General features: G+C 39.1%; 1 protein-coding gene across 5 annotated transcripts in view; it reads left to right on the top strand.

The window, feature by feature from the left end:
• MCF2 (MCF.2 cell line derived transforming sequence) overlaps positions 1–16084 on the top strand; it is an 83615-nt gene that overhangs the window by 30429 nt on the left and 37102 nt on the right. For 4 of the 5 annotated variants that reach the window (XM_038588439.1, XM_038588442.1, XM_038588440.1 and 1 more), the window contains 8 exons: positions 920–1053; positions 1385–1499; positions 2709–2828; positions 5499–5690; positions 6660–6851; positions 8175–8346; positions 9767–9814; positions 13578–13615. In XM_038588439.1, the coding sequence (XP_038444367.1) occupies positions 920–1053; positions 1385–1499; positions 2709–2828; positions 5499–5690; positions 6660–6851; positions 8175–8346; positions 9767–9814; positions 13578–13615 (1011 nt within the window). The remainder of the gene's footprint in view (positions 1–919; positions 1054–1384; positions 1500–2708; positions 2829–5498; positions 5691–6659; positions 6852–8174; positions 8347–9766; positions 9815–13577; positions 13616–16084) is intronic. The other variant, XM_038588441.1, reaches the window with a different exon arrangement.

Genomic DNA, 16084 nt, shown 5'->3' with positions numbered 1-16084 from the left:
GGAATCATAATCCAAAAGTAAAACTGTTCCAGGAAAGAAAGCTCTGTCCCTCCTGAGCTGTGTGATTGGAGAACTAGCTTACTCTCTCTCTGAGTTGGAGTTACCTTACATGCACAGTGAGGTTGATGTTGATACATTCATACCTTGCAGGGTCGCTGTGAGGATGAAATGGAGTATGTGATGTCTGTACAACAGTGTTTGGCATGTAGTTGGTACTTCATAAACATTCGCTCTTAACGCCTGTGTTCTCATTCATATCGGTGGTGGTGTCTTGGAACCCATTCCCAGACAAATACACGTACACCTGAATTTTTTGCTTAACATTTCAGAGGATCCTTGGATCTCCTGAAGGAAGTCATAGATCACTCTTAGATGCCTGAAGAATCTACCCACCAAGGTTAAGACCTTCTGAATAGAAAGAAACATATGCTTCATGACAAATTAATTAATCCAAACATGAAGTAACATAATCCTCATGGCAGGCAGTGATTGGTAACAATTAATTAAGAATTAGTAGGAAAGACATCTGACTATATCTGAAAAGGCACTAAATATTATTTTAACTGTATGCTTTCTCATTATGCTACTACTGCTTGATTGGAGCACATTAAAAAATATTAGTAGAATAGAATAAATTAGAACTTTCTATCAGTAAGAGAAGGAGACTACAGATAGAGCATGAGGTACTTCTGCCTATAAAGACCTTATAAAAATAGTGGTTGCAACATCTACCTCAACAGGCAGAGGCTTCTTGGAGATCCTCATGGGTTTTGGGTTCTGTGGTACTGATGTACTTAGTCAAGGACGTTCTAGAACTGCTGTTTCTCTTCTGCATGCTGTGGGTGTATGCTTCCTTCTCTTTAGGTCACTCAGATTAGGGTAGTAGCAGGCTAATTCATCCCATTGTGCCTTTTTATAGAATGATATTACAGCTGTAACCAAAGAAGGAAAAATCCTCCTCACAAGTCTGGAAGTGCCTGGCATTGAAGACGCTGCCAGTTCAAGGCTTGAACACCACCACCAAATAAATGGTGACTGGCAAACTGTTAATAAGTGAGTATTCTCCTTTTGGTTTAGAGTTATTTATTTTATACTTTTGAAAGGGAATTATGCATTTTGCTGCAGTCAGTTAAGCGTGGAAAATATTCCGGGACTTCTGGGAATCTGAGACCACCTTCCCTACTTGTGTCACAGATTAGCTTGTTTGTAAAAGAGCTTCTGTGGATATCTATGGTCTCTTCATGGACCACGTGTCATGGCCTCTGACTTTGCCTATAAGTCTTTTTTTTTTCCTATAAGTCTTAATGTCCAGACCAGGTTTATGTACAAACTTACAAAACAAATCGTTGTTGTGAAGGAATTCTAACGACTTTTCTTTGTTAAGATTGCTGACTCAAGTACATGATATGGAGATAGCTTTTGATGGATTTTGGGAAAAACACCAACTAAAAATGGAGCAGTATTTGCAACTATGGAAGTTTGAGCAGGATTTTCAAGAGGTCAGTTAAAACATTCCTTTCTATATATTTTTTTTCTTTATGCCAGAGGTTCTTACTCCTTGATCACCAGAAATAGAGTCTCACGAGGTGCCCATTTATACCCAGAGAGAGATGAAAAGGGGGCCAATGTGAGTGAACCCTGCCAAAATGTCTTTCTTTTTAAAAATTTTTTATTTAGATTCAATTTCGTTAACATACCGTATATGGTTAGTTTCAAGGGTAGAATTTAGTGATTCATCAGTTGCATATAGCACCCAGTACTCATCATGTGCCCTCCTTAATGCCCATCACCCAGTTACCCCATCCCCCCACTCACCTCCCCAAGATGTCTTTCTTGCTTACTAATTTCCTATGAGAAAGCACTTAAGTGCTAACATAGAAGTTAGGACTAAGTTGCCATTCACCCTGATGTTTATTATTGTAATTTATTTTACATATAAAATGCTTTCAGACTATGGGTTAGCTTTCCAAGGAAATAATACCCTCTTCCTTCTTGATTTTTTTTTAAATACCATATACCTATACTGACCATAGTTAATACGATCTAACAAAAACCTTTCTTTTCCGATCTAGTAATTTATTTCTATGAAAAGCCTGATACATGAAGTGAAATCATGTTTAATTATACATTATTTTCAAGATTTAAAAAAGTACCTTCTAGTTGGATGCTTCTGGGAAATAACTCACACATGGTCAAGCTCCCTGCAGTCTCTTTCATAGTACTTTACCAGGTCCAAGGGAAACTCACTACTTTTTTCTCTTGCATGTGGCCAGCTTGTTTTCCACCCATGACTTCCTTACTTGCTTGGTGTTTCATTTGCTCTGGACACGGGGCTCAGGGACCACCAACCCTTTCTGTCCTGTGATTCAAACAGATTTTGAAATGTGATGCTCTCCGTGAGATCTTCCTTAAAGAAAGAGTAGGCCGAGTTGCTCTTGGCCCTTCCAGATATTTGTCTTTCCCTCCTCCCCAATGCATACATGCAAAAATAACACTCTTCCTGAACATTGTGCCTGCACTTATATGTTAATTTGCACCCATACTAAATTCTTGTCCTGTAGTTATATTGTTTCTTCAAATCATTGTAGCCTCTAATCAGTATTGTTGTTTGTCTTGGATTGGAATTTCACTGATGTGATCTGTATCTCATGGTGACATATATATGCTTTTAAGACTTGTGTGTTGTTTTTTTTTTTTCCTATTCATAGCTTGTGAGTGAAGTCGAACTTATGTTAAACCAACAAGCAGAATTGGCAGATATAACCGGGAACATAGGTCAAGTAAAACAAAAAATAAAAAAGTTGGAAAACTTAGATGAAAATTCTCAGGTAAGATTACATATCAGATGTTCTTTATTCTAGTAGTTACATCTTAAGGTTTTTCAGTAGTATCAACCCTTATGATCCACCTTTCATAGCAATAGTCTGTATAATTGGTGTATTAATACTGGTCTGTATTCTTTTCTGATCAGTGTGAGCCAGAAGTGACACTGCAGATGTGGCAAGTGGTTATAATAGGTAGCCTCAGAGATCATGATGTGAATGGTTTCAGGTCCACCATTAGGAACAATGGCATAAATCCTTTTGAAGAAGCTAGAAAAATGTCTATCAAAAATGCCATTTGGGGGTCACTCTATGCCTCAGTTGGTTAAGCATCTGACTTTGGCTCAAGTCATGATCTTAGAGTCCTGGGATTGAGCCCTACATCAGGCTCCCCACTCAGCGAGGAATCTGCTTGTCTCTCTCTCCTTTTGTCCCCCCTGCTCGTGCTCTCTCTCTCTCTCAAATAAATAAATACAATCTTTAAAAAATGCTATTTGGTACTTGGAAATTATGGAAATATACAAGAGCATAATTCCTTAAATATCTATCATGTGGCTGTACAGTTGAACCAAACATAGATTCAGATAGATAAATCTGCTTAGTCTTACTTAGCTGTGTGATCTTGGGGTATATTGGTTAAATTTTCTAAGCCTCAATGTCTTTATCTCTAAGTTGGGGATGAAGTGACTTACTTTGCAGAATGATTATGAGGATTCTTTTAGATGTTGTAGGTTAAACACTTAGCACAGTACCTGGGATATCTGATTATATAAGTAATCAAAACAGCCAACAATTTTCATTTTACTGGTCTTAAAGGCTTGGACTCATGGCTTTAATAGTTAACAAACCACCTTTGCTCTTCTGTCTTGTATGTGAGAACAAGGCCATCGTTTTTTAAGGTGCATTCCCTGCAAACAGATTTATGAGAATACTGTAACCATCTAAAATTTGAGGGAAAGGAACCTAGCCTGGGTGACTTAGTTGGTTAAGCTTCTGCCTTTGGCTCCAGTCAGGATCTCAGGGTTCTGGGATCGAGCCTCATGTCTGGCTCCCTGCTCAGCGGAGAGTCTGCTTCTTCCTCTCCCTCTGCCTCTCCACTCTGCTCATGCTCTCTCTCTCAAATAAATAAAAATAAAATCTTTTTAAAAAATAAAAACAATATGTGAGAGGCAGCAGTTGTGGTGAACAGCTCTAGAATTATGCTTGTAGGTCGTTGTGATTTGGGGGCAGTTTATAAACCTCTGTGGCATAGTAGAAAGAGAAGGCAAACTGGCTTGGAAACAAGGAAGCTTGGAGGTTTTTGTTTGCTATTTTTGTTTTGTTTTTAAATTTTTTTTAGGTTTAATTGTGGCAAAAAAACCCCACATAACATGAAATTTATCATCTTAACCATTCAAAAGAAATTTTTTTTTGAGAGAGAATGAAAGTGAAAGGGAGCTGGAGCAAGGGGCAGAGGGAGAGAGAGAATATCTCAAGCAGGCTCCAACACTGATCTCACAACCCTGAGATCATGACCTGAGTTAAAACCAAGAGTTGGACGTGTAATGGACTGAGCCACTCAGGCATCCCCCATCTTAACCATTTTAAAGTGTACATTTCAGTAGTGTCAACTATAGTCATATTGTTGTGCAATAGATTGCCAGAACTTTTTCATTTTGCAAATCTGAAACTATACCTATTTTAAAAATGTAACTCCCTGGGACTCCTGGGTGGCTCAGTGGTTGAGTGTCTGCCTTTGGCTCAGGTCGTGATCCAGGGGTCCTGAGATCAAGTCCCACATTGGGCTCCTTGCAGAGAGCCTGTTTCTCCCTTGGCCTGTGTCTCTACCTCTCTCTCTCTCTGTGTCTCATGAATAAATAAATAAAATCTTTTTTTTTTTTAAAGAAGGAAGCTAAAGAGAAAGGGACTTGGGTTCAACTGAAGTGCCAGCCTGCCCACCCAGAGGAGCACACTTTGTGAGAACCAAAGGAAAGGAGCCTGAGCTCCTGGAACCCAGTCCTTAAGAATTCATGGCAGGGTAAATGTAAAAAAACAAAAACCAAACAATGAAAATTCCCTACTTTAACTCTGGGTTTCCCTCCAGCCAGGCAGGCTGGGCACTTCATCATTATGGGCTTTAGATTTTCTTATTTTACTTCCACAGATATTTTCTGACCACCTACTGCTTCAGGCACTGCGTCGGGAAGCAAGTGGGGGACCAGGGTGGAGGGGGGGATGCCAGTAGTTGATAGAATGGAGGCAAGGCTGCTGAGATCACCTTTGACTCGGAGACCCCTTCGTGTATGTAAAGCAGCCAGGTAGACGATGACTCATGACGTTTCCAAAGCTGAGATGGTAGGAAACCCATGAGTTTTCATTTGTCTCCCGTGTTCCTCTTTGGATATATGCAGTTCTGTTCTCAATCTGTACCTACCAGGAGAAGCCAACCTCATCCACACTCTGAGCAGGCCAGTTAATTTTCTTTTTCTGTTACCAGGAATACGTGGCGTCACTGCTCTAGCTAATGACTGTAACTGTAAGCTTTCTTACAGCCTGCACAAGTATGACATCAAATCATATTTTTGGCATTCTCTCTGCCTCGCTAAACCAATTTGCTTCTCAATCGCTTTCTTGTTTCCCCTCCTCTCTCTGAACAGATATCATACGGTTCTTATTTTACTTCTTTCTCACAATTAGGATCTGTTAGCAAAGGCCCGGTTTGTGATATTACACGGACACAGACTTGCTGCAAATCACCATTACGCACTTGATTTGATCTGCCAGAGGTGCAATGAGCTACGTTACCTTTCTGATATTTTGGTTAATGAGATCAAAGCCAAAAGGATACAGCTCAGCAGGATCTTCAAAATGCATAAGCTGCTGCAGCAGGTAGTGTCATGAGACCTGGTACATTTCTGAATAGGAAGATAATTTTTTTTAAGGTTATAGGATAAAGGTCTGCCTGGGATAGCTTTGGAATTAAATTTGTAAGACGTTGAAGCATTGACTTTGATGATGTTTATTTAGTCCGGGTACCTTTGCAGTATCCATGGCAAGTCTAGTATTATAAGCATTCTGGCTTCTTTTCTGAATATTGAGATCACAGTTGTGATGGCTTCCTTTCTATTTTGGGCACATCCCTGAATCCTCTCCTCTGGTGATAGTTTGCAGTCAGAGCACCTTTCAAAGCCCTAGAGGCATTTTGCTAAAGCCAGAACTCCTTCCACATTTCATAGTTACCGCAATAAGAAATTAAACAGTGACTGGAAGATACTCCTCCATGGCTTGTAGATCTGGCCCCTTTCAGAATTAGGCAGCGAAGGGGAGATCTGGCCTTGGAAGTGGAATGTAAAATGAGGATATCATTTATAGACATTGTATCTGAACATGAACATTTTAATCAGTTCATCTCCTTCTTTGGCAAGGAAACTTTTATCCTTGTCCTTGGCAATCACTATGCATTTATATTACACTTTGTGTTTTGCGAGGCGTTTTCATATTTCACTTATTGATTTTTGGAAAATAGCATGCAGCTGAAGTGTTAGTGTTGCGAGTACGGTCAGACTCTTTACTGCAGAATGAATTCCTTGTTATGAAATAAATACAGTGCTTCCCAACCTTGGCTGTGCATCAGAAATACCTGTGGAGCTCTGCAGAAATCTAAATGCCTGGCTTAAGGCCCAGAGCTACTGAATCAGAATTTCTGGGGGCAGAACCCAGATATCTTTATTTTTAACAACTCTGAAAACAACTCTGATTCACAGAAGCCAGGGCTGGTAAACACTCCTAAAAGGACAAACATATTTCTATTTATTCATTCATGGTTTTGTGTATGTGTGTGTGTGATTTGCTCATCAGGCTCGTCAGTGCTGTGATGAAGGAGAATGCCTTCTAGCTAATCAGGAAATAGATAAGTTTCAGTCTAAAGAAGATGCTCAGAAAGCCCTCCGAGACATTGAAAATTTTCTTGAAATGGCTTTGCCATTTATAAATTATGATCCTGATACCCTACAGTATGAATTTGATGTAATTTTATCTCCTGAACTCAAGGTAAGAGGCTGTTTTTTTTTCAAATGAATATATTTTTAAAACTGTAATTCCAGTAGTGTTGGCAAGAGTATTACTACTTCACAGCTAACTTTATGTCAAATTGCAGTTACATGCTTCTCTTAAGGATGAGGGGTGATATTAGTACCCCTGTGAAGCATCCAAGAATCCAAAGGCTTGGAGCGCCTGGCTGCTTCGGTTGGTAGAGCATGTGCCTCTTGATGTCAAGGTTACTGGTTTAAGCCCCACATTGGGTGTAGATTACTTAAAAATGACTAAATGGATAGACTTTTAAAAAAAAGCATCCCAAGGCTTTTTTCCCCCCCAAGGCTTTATGCTTGCTACATAATGAAGAATAAGTTCTTTTTGAGCTGTGACTCCATTATTTTTCAACTCTTTTCAACATACTAGGAGATCTCACATACATTGTTTTGCGCATCCTTAGAGAAAGGGCTAAAGCTATTCTAGGAGAATACTGGGCCTGTGTCAAGAGCGTTCTACTCCAAATGTCTTGTCTTCCTGCTGCAGTTACAACCAACAGATGCTGTGTGGACACAGATCTGGCTTTCCTACTCAGTTTGAGAATGAAGGGATAAAGAAATGATTTCAGGCTTCTTGGGGGAGGGGTGCAAGCAGACATTGGTATTAACAAGGTAGAGAGATCTGTGGGTCAGTTCAGATCCACCGTGTTGGAGGTGTCATGAAGCACTCTCCCCACATTGTAGTTAAGAGCTTTTGTGATGCTATTTATTGCCAAAATGTGTAGTTGACTCTTAAGTTTGGAACAGCATCTAAAACCATGCTTAGCTGCAGATCTTAGGGGATGCCCCAGAAAATCAGAAACGTGGCCAGAGCAATAACTAAGTGATTTCTCTGGAAGCAACCAAGCTAATCTCTAACTGCCTCAAATCATCTAGGAGGGTCTAGGAGGAGCTTTTTACGACACGGAAAGATAGAGTGTCCTGCAGGCTAACATGTAACAAACATCTGTAATGGGGCTTAACTGGTGGCTTTCTTGTGCTAAACATGCCTTCTTTTCCAGCCGTTATGCCTTCCAGCCATGCAGGGTAAATAAAGCACTTTACACAGTGACCTATTTCATGACTACTTGAGAAATTTCTTCAAGCTGTTTAGGTTGAGATCTTCTGGGTTTATGACTGTGGGAAGATAGCACATTAATCTGTTTTCTGTTGCTTTCCTAATGTTTTCTAGTTATACGTTAAGCTCTAAATTACTTTTTTGACCGTCTGAGTCTGAGAAATGTAATAAGATTTGTCATGACCCCAATTCAGAAAATATTTCTCAGGAGTCTCATGCAATCCGCAGGTTCAAATGCAGACCGTACAACTCAAGCTGGAGCACATCCGAAGTGTATTTGAGAACCAACAAGCTGGTTTCAGGAACCTGACAGATAAGCACGTGAAGCCAGTCCAGTTTGTAGTGCCTGCTTCCGACAATTTGATCAGATCTAGAACATCACTGTTTTCACCTAAACATGGTAAAGTATCTTACATTCACTTTTTAAAAGTCTTCTTTTTCTGCTGTTGATCATTCCTCTTGATGTAAATACCTAATGCATTCTTCAGTCTTTAGCATCTTTAAGCATCTTTGGTCCCATTTAAACTGTTAAACGAGGCATGAGTCATGGTCCAGATTATCATACAATAGTAAAACATAGTAGTAATATAGTGTAGTAGAGAATGAAGAAAATCTGGACTGAAGACTGTGAACCATGCAATGAGTGTGAACATTTTACAAGCATCAAACCCACCCCTTTCTTCAGAAGGTGGAGAAAAGTGTATGAATTTGGTACACATGGGCACATGCATGCATATGCACACACATATTTATAACTTACGTGGATAAATTATTATTTGGTTCTTATTCGCTTCTAGTAAGTGAGTGGCTTAGATAATAGAATGGATTGCCTTTTCTAAGTAAGTGTGGGTCAACAGAATAATTTTGCTAGTAATTAACTGTTAGAGTCCACTTATTTTGTTTTAATCTCTGTAGACCTGCCTTAACCATGTGATATCCATTTCCATTCTACATTCTGTAGGATAAAATAACTCTCCTGCATGTGGTGGTGAACTAATCTGGAAGTAAGATGATTCTATTGCCCAAAGTTGCCCTTGAGCTGTGTCTGGGGCCAGGGCCTCTTAGGGAAGATTAATTTGGCCTCTGGGGCACTAAGTTAGTTGAGTGAGTGGACCTGGGACGCATTTGGTCTATCTGATCTGAGAGGATCAGAGACTTCATTAATGTGTGGGAAGTGCTTTGAAATTCAGAGAAAGCTTGAACCAAGCATAAGGAGCATAAAAACCTCAGTCAGGCCCAGCCTGGGTCACGAAAACGAGGTGACGAAAGCATGTCACTAAGCTGGGACACTAAACATTAGGTAGTTAACAGTTATTTAAATAAAAATAGACTCACAAGTAAAACTATGAACAGTGCCCTAAGTGGAGAATATTGACCAAGAAGATACTGGGCAAAAGAATAAAACAAACCCCCCCAAACCAATAAGGGAATACAAACCAACAGCTCTGAGAATAAAAATAGGATAGGTTTCTATTCCTTAGCAGCAGACAGACCTCAGTTAGATGTTTGGCTCTGTTTATTGGCTGTGTGAGCTGGGACGGTTCACTTAGCCTCTTTTAGCCTAGTTTCCTTGTTTGTCAAATAAGAATAACTATTCCTACTGACTTGAAAGTGTTGCTGTGAAGACCAAAAGAAAAAAAACTTATTAAGTATAAGAAGTATTGCATAAACTAGACCACCCATCTGACAAAGGTTTCTTGGTCTGTAGTCCTCTAAAAAGCTCAGCTCCTCTGAAGGCATTAATCACGAGAAGTACATTTTGTTTTATTTTTTTCCTTTCTGATATTCTTATTTAATGGCATTACACTTTTTTTCTGCAGTGGGAGTTGGATACTCTTTCTTTCAAGCATGTAAACTTTTTTCCAGAGGTACCCATCTTTATTACTTTTCTTCGGTACATTTTCTGAGTTCGTGTACATGCGAAAAACCAGTTTGACATCCAAAAAGCAGCAGCAATTCATTCTTGAATTTTGCCTATAATTAACTTTCTCCCTTTTTTCATAACAATCATCCATATTCTCTCATCGTTAAACTTACCTTGGAAAATGACAAGCTAGTGAAAAGTAGCTTATGCTTCTAAACTCAATCTCATCAAATGATCACTCATAAAAAGAAACCAAGAAAAACAATTCGCAATGTTAAAAATGAAGCTTTCTTTCATTTTAGGGACTCTTGTGTCATCCACACACAACTACTTGTTGGGAGTAGCTTGAATTTTCTTCAATTTAAGATGGCCTAATGTATTTATGTGGAAGAAGGCAGCTGACTGAATAAATGATGTGGATGGATAAATGATTTTTCATCATTTATATAACTTAAAAGCATCATTTTTAAATTAAATCAAAGCATCATTTATGCTGCATTGTTTATGTTACCCTATTGCTCTGTGAGTAATGGGGATTATAACAATCAGCTCTAAATAGTTCTTTAAGACTTCTAATTGCTAAGCCAAATATATAAGATTTGGTCAAATCAAATTGTGTTAATCTTCATTACAATAAGTCAAACTTGTTTTGTTTGTTTTTGTTTGTTTATTTTTATTAATTTACATCAAACAGAATCCTGTACCTACCACAGTGCCTGGCAACTAGCAGGAAACAGTAAATATTTGTTGAATTATATTTTAAAAAGATTTTATTTTGTTTTTGAGAGGTGGGGTGCGACCAGAGGGAGGAGCAGAGGGAGGGGCCGAGGGAAAGAATCTCAAACAGACACCACGCTGAGCACAGAACCCTAACCTCCCTCGGGGCTCCATCTCACCATCCTGAGATCAGCACCTGAGCCAACATCAAGAGTTGGCCACTTAACACCCGAAGTAATATTTACTACAGAGGGAAGTTAGTGAAGAACATTGTGGGGGGTAAAGTGTAGTTTGAACTCCCAAAACTAGCTCTAGTCTGCATCTTTCTCATAAGCTTCAGACCTGCGTTTACCATCTGCGGCCTTGAATTTCTTACCGCAGCGCAGACTGCACACGTACCCCCACCTGATAGCCTCTCCTGCAAACTCCTCCTGGGTTCCTTATCCCAGTGAATAGTACTGTCATGCCCCCGCTCGTCTCCGCCTGGGACACTGGCTTCCCCTTTGCACAAATGCCCCCCCCCTTAATCAGTCACAGAATCCACCTCTTTCCATCCTCACCGCTGCTGCTCGCTGCCACTACCTTCATCCAGGCTAATGTCACCTGTTGCCTTGACAACTGCAGCTGTCTCCCCGGTTCCCTACTTTTCTGTTTCAAATGCCTCATCTTGCCTGTTGGACTTTACCATACCGATCTCTCTCTGGGACACTATTCCCTTCCCTCTCCCTCTCCCCTCTGCTGGCTTCTTTTCCTCCATCACATTTCTTGTCCCTAGTCCACCTGCTTCAGGTAAGCTCGCCCACCTTGGCCCCTCCTGGGCGCCCCTTTTGGTTGAGTGATCATGCTGTGTGGTAACAAGCCATCTCTTTTGGTAGACTGTAAACTCCACTAGGACAGGGACTGTGTGCAGTTCATGTTTTTGTCCCAGCACCAAACACAGAGCTTCGCATATAGTACAGGTGCTCCATAATTGTAGATATCTCTATGTCATTCAAAGAATGAATTTCTCTACCTTGCTTTTCAGAAAAAGCTGCGTTCCTCATGAGTTGTGCATATGTTCCTTTTTCAGCTCTTAATAGAGTTGCAAATAATTAATGAGTAAAGCTAATTAGTAAGGCTCCCTCAGTTACCTTTATAAATAAGTTTGGAGCTCTGTGTATCAGGTGTCTTTAAAGTGGTGAACATCAGTTTTTAGTGAGAAATTGATTTTATGTGGCAAATGCCACTAAGTCTAACTTATATATTTACACATATGATTTATAACATAAAACTTGGATATAAAATATTTTAAAAAATTTTAAAATTTGAGTGTAGTTGACACCAAGGTTACTTTAGTTTCAGATGTACAACGTAGTGATTCAATATCTCTATACATTATGCTATATTCGGTACTTAAAATACATACATATATATGTATGTATGTATGTATGTATTTTAAGTAGGCTCCACACCCAGCATGGGGCTTGAACTCATGACTCTTAGATCAAGAGTTGCATATGCTACTAACTGGGCCAGTGTGAGCCCCTGTGAAATATATTTTTATTTTCACTCTTTTAAAAAAGTTTTTTAAAGTTTATTTATTTAAGTAATCTCTACACCCAACGTGGGGCCTGACAAGATCAAGAGTTGCATGCTCTTCTGATGAGCGAGCCAAGGGCCCCTAAAATATACATATTAAAAGATTTTATTGATTGATTTGACAGAGAGAGAGAGAGAGTGTGCACAAGCAGGGGAGAGGGCAGAGGGAGAGGGAGAAACAGCCTTCCCACCGAGCAGGGAACCTGACACCAGGCTTGATCCCAGAACCCCAGGATTATGATCTGAGCTGAAGGCAGATGCTTAACTGACTGAACCATCTGGGCAACCCTAAAATATATTTTTAAATAATTAAAGTGAAGTATAAAATTTAGAGCACATAACAGCATAGCCTTTCCCTGACTGTGCCTTGCAGCAGTTCCTACCAAGGAGGAAAGGGCAAAAAGTGTATTTCTTGCATAGAGAGATGAGACCCGTGCAGCCTGTGTGAGTGGCAGCCTTTTTAGCAACTCTGAAAATAAGGAATGTGAATGACCTAGTCTTACACTGGACCATGCCCTGGGGTTTGTAGGGACATTCAACTCCTTCCTTAATAATATAGGGGCTCACCCATTGTAAACAGAACAGAAAAGATTAAACAAAGAAAAGGAGGGGTGTCTGGCTGGGTCAGTCAGAAGAGCCTACAATTCTTGATATCAGGTCGTAAGCTTGAGCCCCCCCATTGGATGTAGAGATTACTAAAAACAAACAAACTTACAAAAAAGACAGGTAACTTCACTTTCAACATGTTAAAAAAAAGAAAAGGAGAGATTAAACAGGAAGAACAGAAAGATTAAAGCTTGGAATTCTGATGAAGTTGTTTTGTTTTTAGCATTTTAATATGCCTCGGAATTGTTTTATATAGTTGTTAGAAGCGCATATTCTGACAGTAGACTACGCAGATTTGAACACTGCCTCTGCTTCTTGGACAAGATACTAACCTCACTTACTTATCTATAAAATGGGAATGGAAATAGTACTTATGTGTTAATGTTGATTTGAGGATGAAAAACCAAAATGGATGTGTAGGGCTTAGAGCTGTCTGGCATGTAGTAGGTGCCAAATAAATGTTAGATGCTCTAATTATTAGTTACATTCAGATTTTTTAGAACTCTTTTTGATATAGTTAGTCTGTGAGCTACAATCTAATTAAATGCTTATATGTCAAAATGAATACTAAATCTACAAATAATTATGAATACTAACACTTAACCTTCGTGCTTGCTTGGCAATCAGGTGAATGTTTGATGAGTCAGAGAATGGGTGAATACATGGCAAAATGGTGCTCAATAAGAAGTTGAAATCATATAGATGAAACTAACCACTCAACTGTTTTGTATGGTGTGATTTAAAAATACTAATATAAATATGTTAGAATATTCATAGCTCTCTATTTAATAAACATGCATGCATTTTAATTAAAAGTGTTGATTTTAATTCTGGTTTGAAATTCCTCTTTCATATTTTTCTACTAGGAAAGAAGACTTGGAGACAAAATCAGAGCAACTTAAAAGTAAATACCATTAATTAATTCAAAATTGAGTTTATTGCTGTAGTTGCAGAATTGGTATGGAGGCCTCAACCATATTTTTAATCCACTAAACCAACATTGTGTGTTTGAAAGCCTATTTAATCTAAAAGAAAAAGCTGCTGCTGCACAGGGTCTAATTGCAGTGCTGGCATATCCCCAGGTGCATGAGCAGTTTCTTAAGTCTTGGCTCAAGTTCAGAATTAATTTCTCTAAAACATCTATACGTCCCAGCTTCTCTTTCCTCCACCCCACCTCAATAAACTTAAATAAGTATTGCACCTTTCTACAAAAGATTTCTTTCATAATTGATTACATTCCTGCAAGTATGAAACATGGACGAAGGACAGGTTCTAATGGTCCGTACTCTGGGCTCAAAAAAGACATCTATTAGTTTCTTGATAGATACCAGTCTCCTTCTCAGTTTTCCATGATATTCTGATATCTGCAGAGTAGCCTCATCACAGCTGTAGGGCCCTACATTTTCCTTGTGTCTTCTTGATGGTAACTAAGGACAAGAAGGTAGATATCCAAGAGGTAGTATAGCAGTGATAGAGATTGTTGAGCAACTGTAGAGACTACCTGGCTTTTAATCCCAACTCCGTCAGTTACTGGGCATATAATCTTGGGTAAGTTCTCTGGAACTCCATTTCCTTATCTACAAAATGAGGATAATAACAGAACACCCTCATCATAGAGTTAGTATAAAAATAAGATTATATTTGGGAAGCATTTTCAAATAAAGCGGGGCATATGGTGGCATTCTAAGTGTTGTATGTCATGATTGGCAGGCCAGTGAGTGACCTATACTGATATATATCATGCCTGGTTATCATGTTGTCCAGCTACAACTTCTGTTTTCAAGAAGGAAATAGGCTGAGTACCAAATTCCATAGTCTTTTTTTAAAAGAGTTTATTATTTATTCATGAGAGACACAGAGAGAGAGGCAGAGATACAGGCAGAGGGAGAAGCAGGCTCCTCACAGGGAGCCGGATGCAGGACTCAATCTGGGACCCACAGGACCATGCCCTGAGCCAAAGGCAAGCACCCAACCACTGAGCCACCCAAGTGTCCTATCCCTAGTCTTAACAGGTCTTTCGGTTCCAGTTTCCACTCATGACACCTTAACATTCCTCTACGTGGATTTATTCCATTTACATATCCCAGGGGAAAAATAGGCTGTGGGTCTGTACATTTTCTTGGGGAGATTTCTAGCTGGTGAACCCAGTTCCAAAATGCACACATTCTTCCACTTCAAGTCAATTTGCACAATCCTTAGGCATTTAAACATAAATATTTATGTTTCGAAACTTTCCAAACTTGTATTTCAGAAACTTGCTAGGAGTAAATGATGCATACTTATCTGATGAGTGAAAAACTATGCAGCATTATCAACCTGTGTTATAGTATTAAAATGATAACTGTTGGTACATTCAGATAGAGCAAATCAAAACATATTCTTAAGGAGGGAGCATAATGGTGGCCACCATGAGCTTGACTGTGTTTCATCACTTATTAGGTATGTGACCTTGGCCCAGTTGCTAAACTTCTCTGAGCCTCTGATTTCCCATATATAAAGTGAGGATAAGTATGCCATAGCTTGCTAAATTGCTGGGAAGGTTGGATACTATGATCCGTGTTAAGTACCTATAATTGTGCCTGCATAATATATAGGAAGTAGTCAATTAATGTTTGTGCCTTTCCACATGATGTGTTTGTGATGTTTTGTGGAAATGCTTTTTAGCTGACAGATCCTGTACTTCATTTTGGGCTCTACATAGTAATGCTACATTTACTTGGAGTTCAGGCATTTTGTAGTCTCCAAAGTCCAATACAGCCAGGATCCCTGGAAGATACTTCTAAGGCTTCTGAAGAACAAATAACCATCACGGATCTCATGTAGCTGACTCAGTAGGCCAGTCCAATTCCTGTAGAGTCTTCAAAATAAAAAAAAATAATAAAAAAAATAAGATGGTGGGTTAGGATCTAGGAAGTCACTTGTAGCAAAAGCCAACATGTGGCAGAGAGCAGAGATGACATCAACAGGTTACAGCCATTTTAAGAAAGAATAGACAGTTACCTACAAGTTATTAGATTTTATCACATCAAAAAAAAAGATTTTATCACATCATTCATGTTCCTGATGATACCACTGAATCATTAGAAAGAGGGTCAGTGATGTTGTGTAGCCTTGGTTAGAGAACTCAAGGAATCATGTAATATTTCCTAGAAAATTTCCATTAAAAATCATTAAGGTTAAAAAGCTGTTTTTTTTTCTTCAATGAATAAGCTTTAGTTATCTAGAAATTAAACTTTTTATAAATTAACCTCACTCCCCCCAAATGCCAAATAAATGAGAAATTACTTAATATGTAAAATAAATTCTTTTTTTTTCTTAGAGTGTGCTCTAAAGCAGGGGTGGTGGGGTGGTGGTGGGGTGTGGTGGGAGAGGC

Source organism: Canis lupus, chromosome X (genome assembly GCF_011100685.1).
Source record: "Canis lupus familiaris isolate Mischka breed German Shepherd chromosome X, alternate assembly UU_Cfam_GSD_1.0, whole genome shotgun sequence".
Taxonomy (NCBI): domain Eukaryota; kingdom Metazoa; phylum Chordata; class Mammalia; order Carnivora; family Canidae; genus Canis; species Canis lupus.
This window is presented reverse-complemented; position numbering and strand designations above follow the sequence as displayed.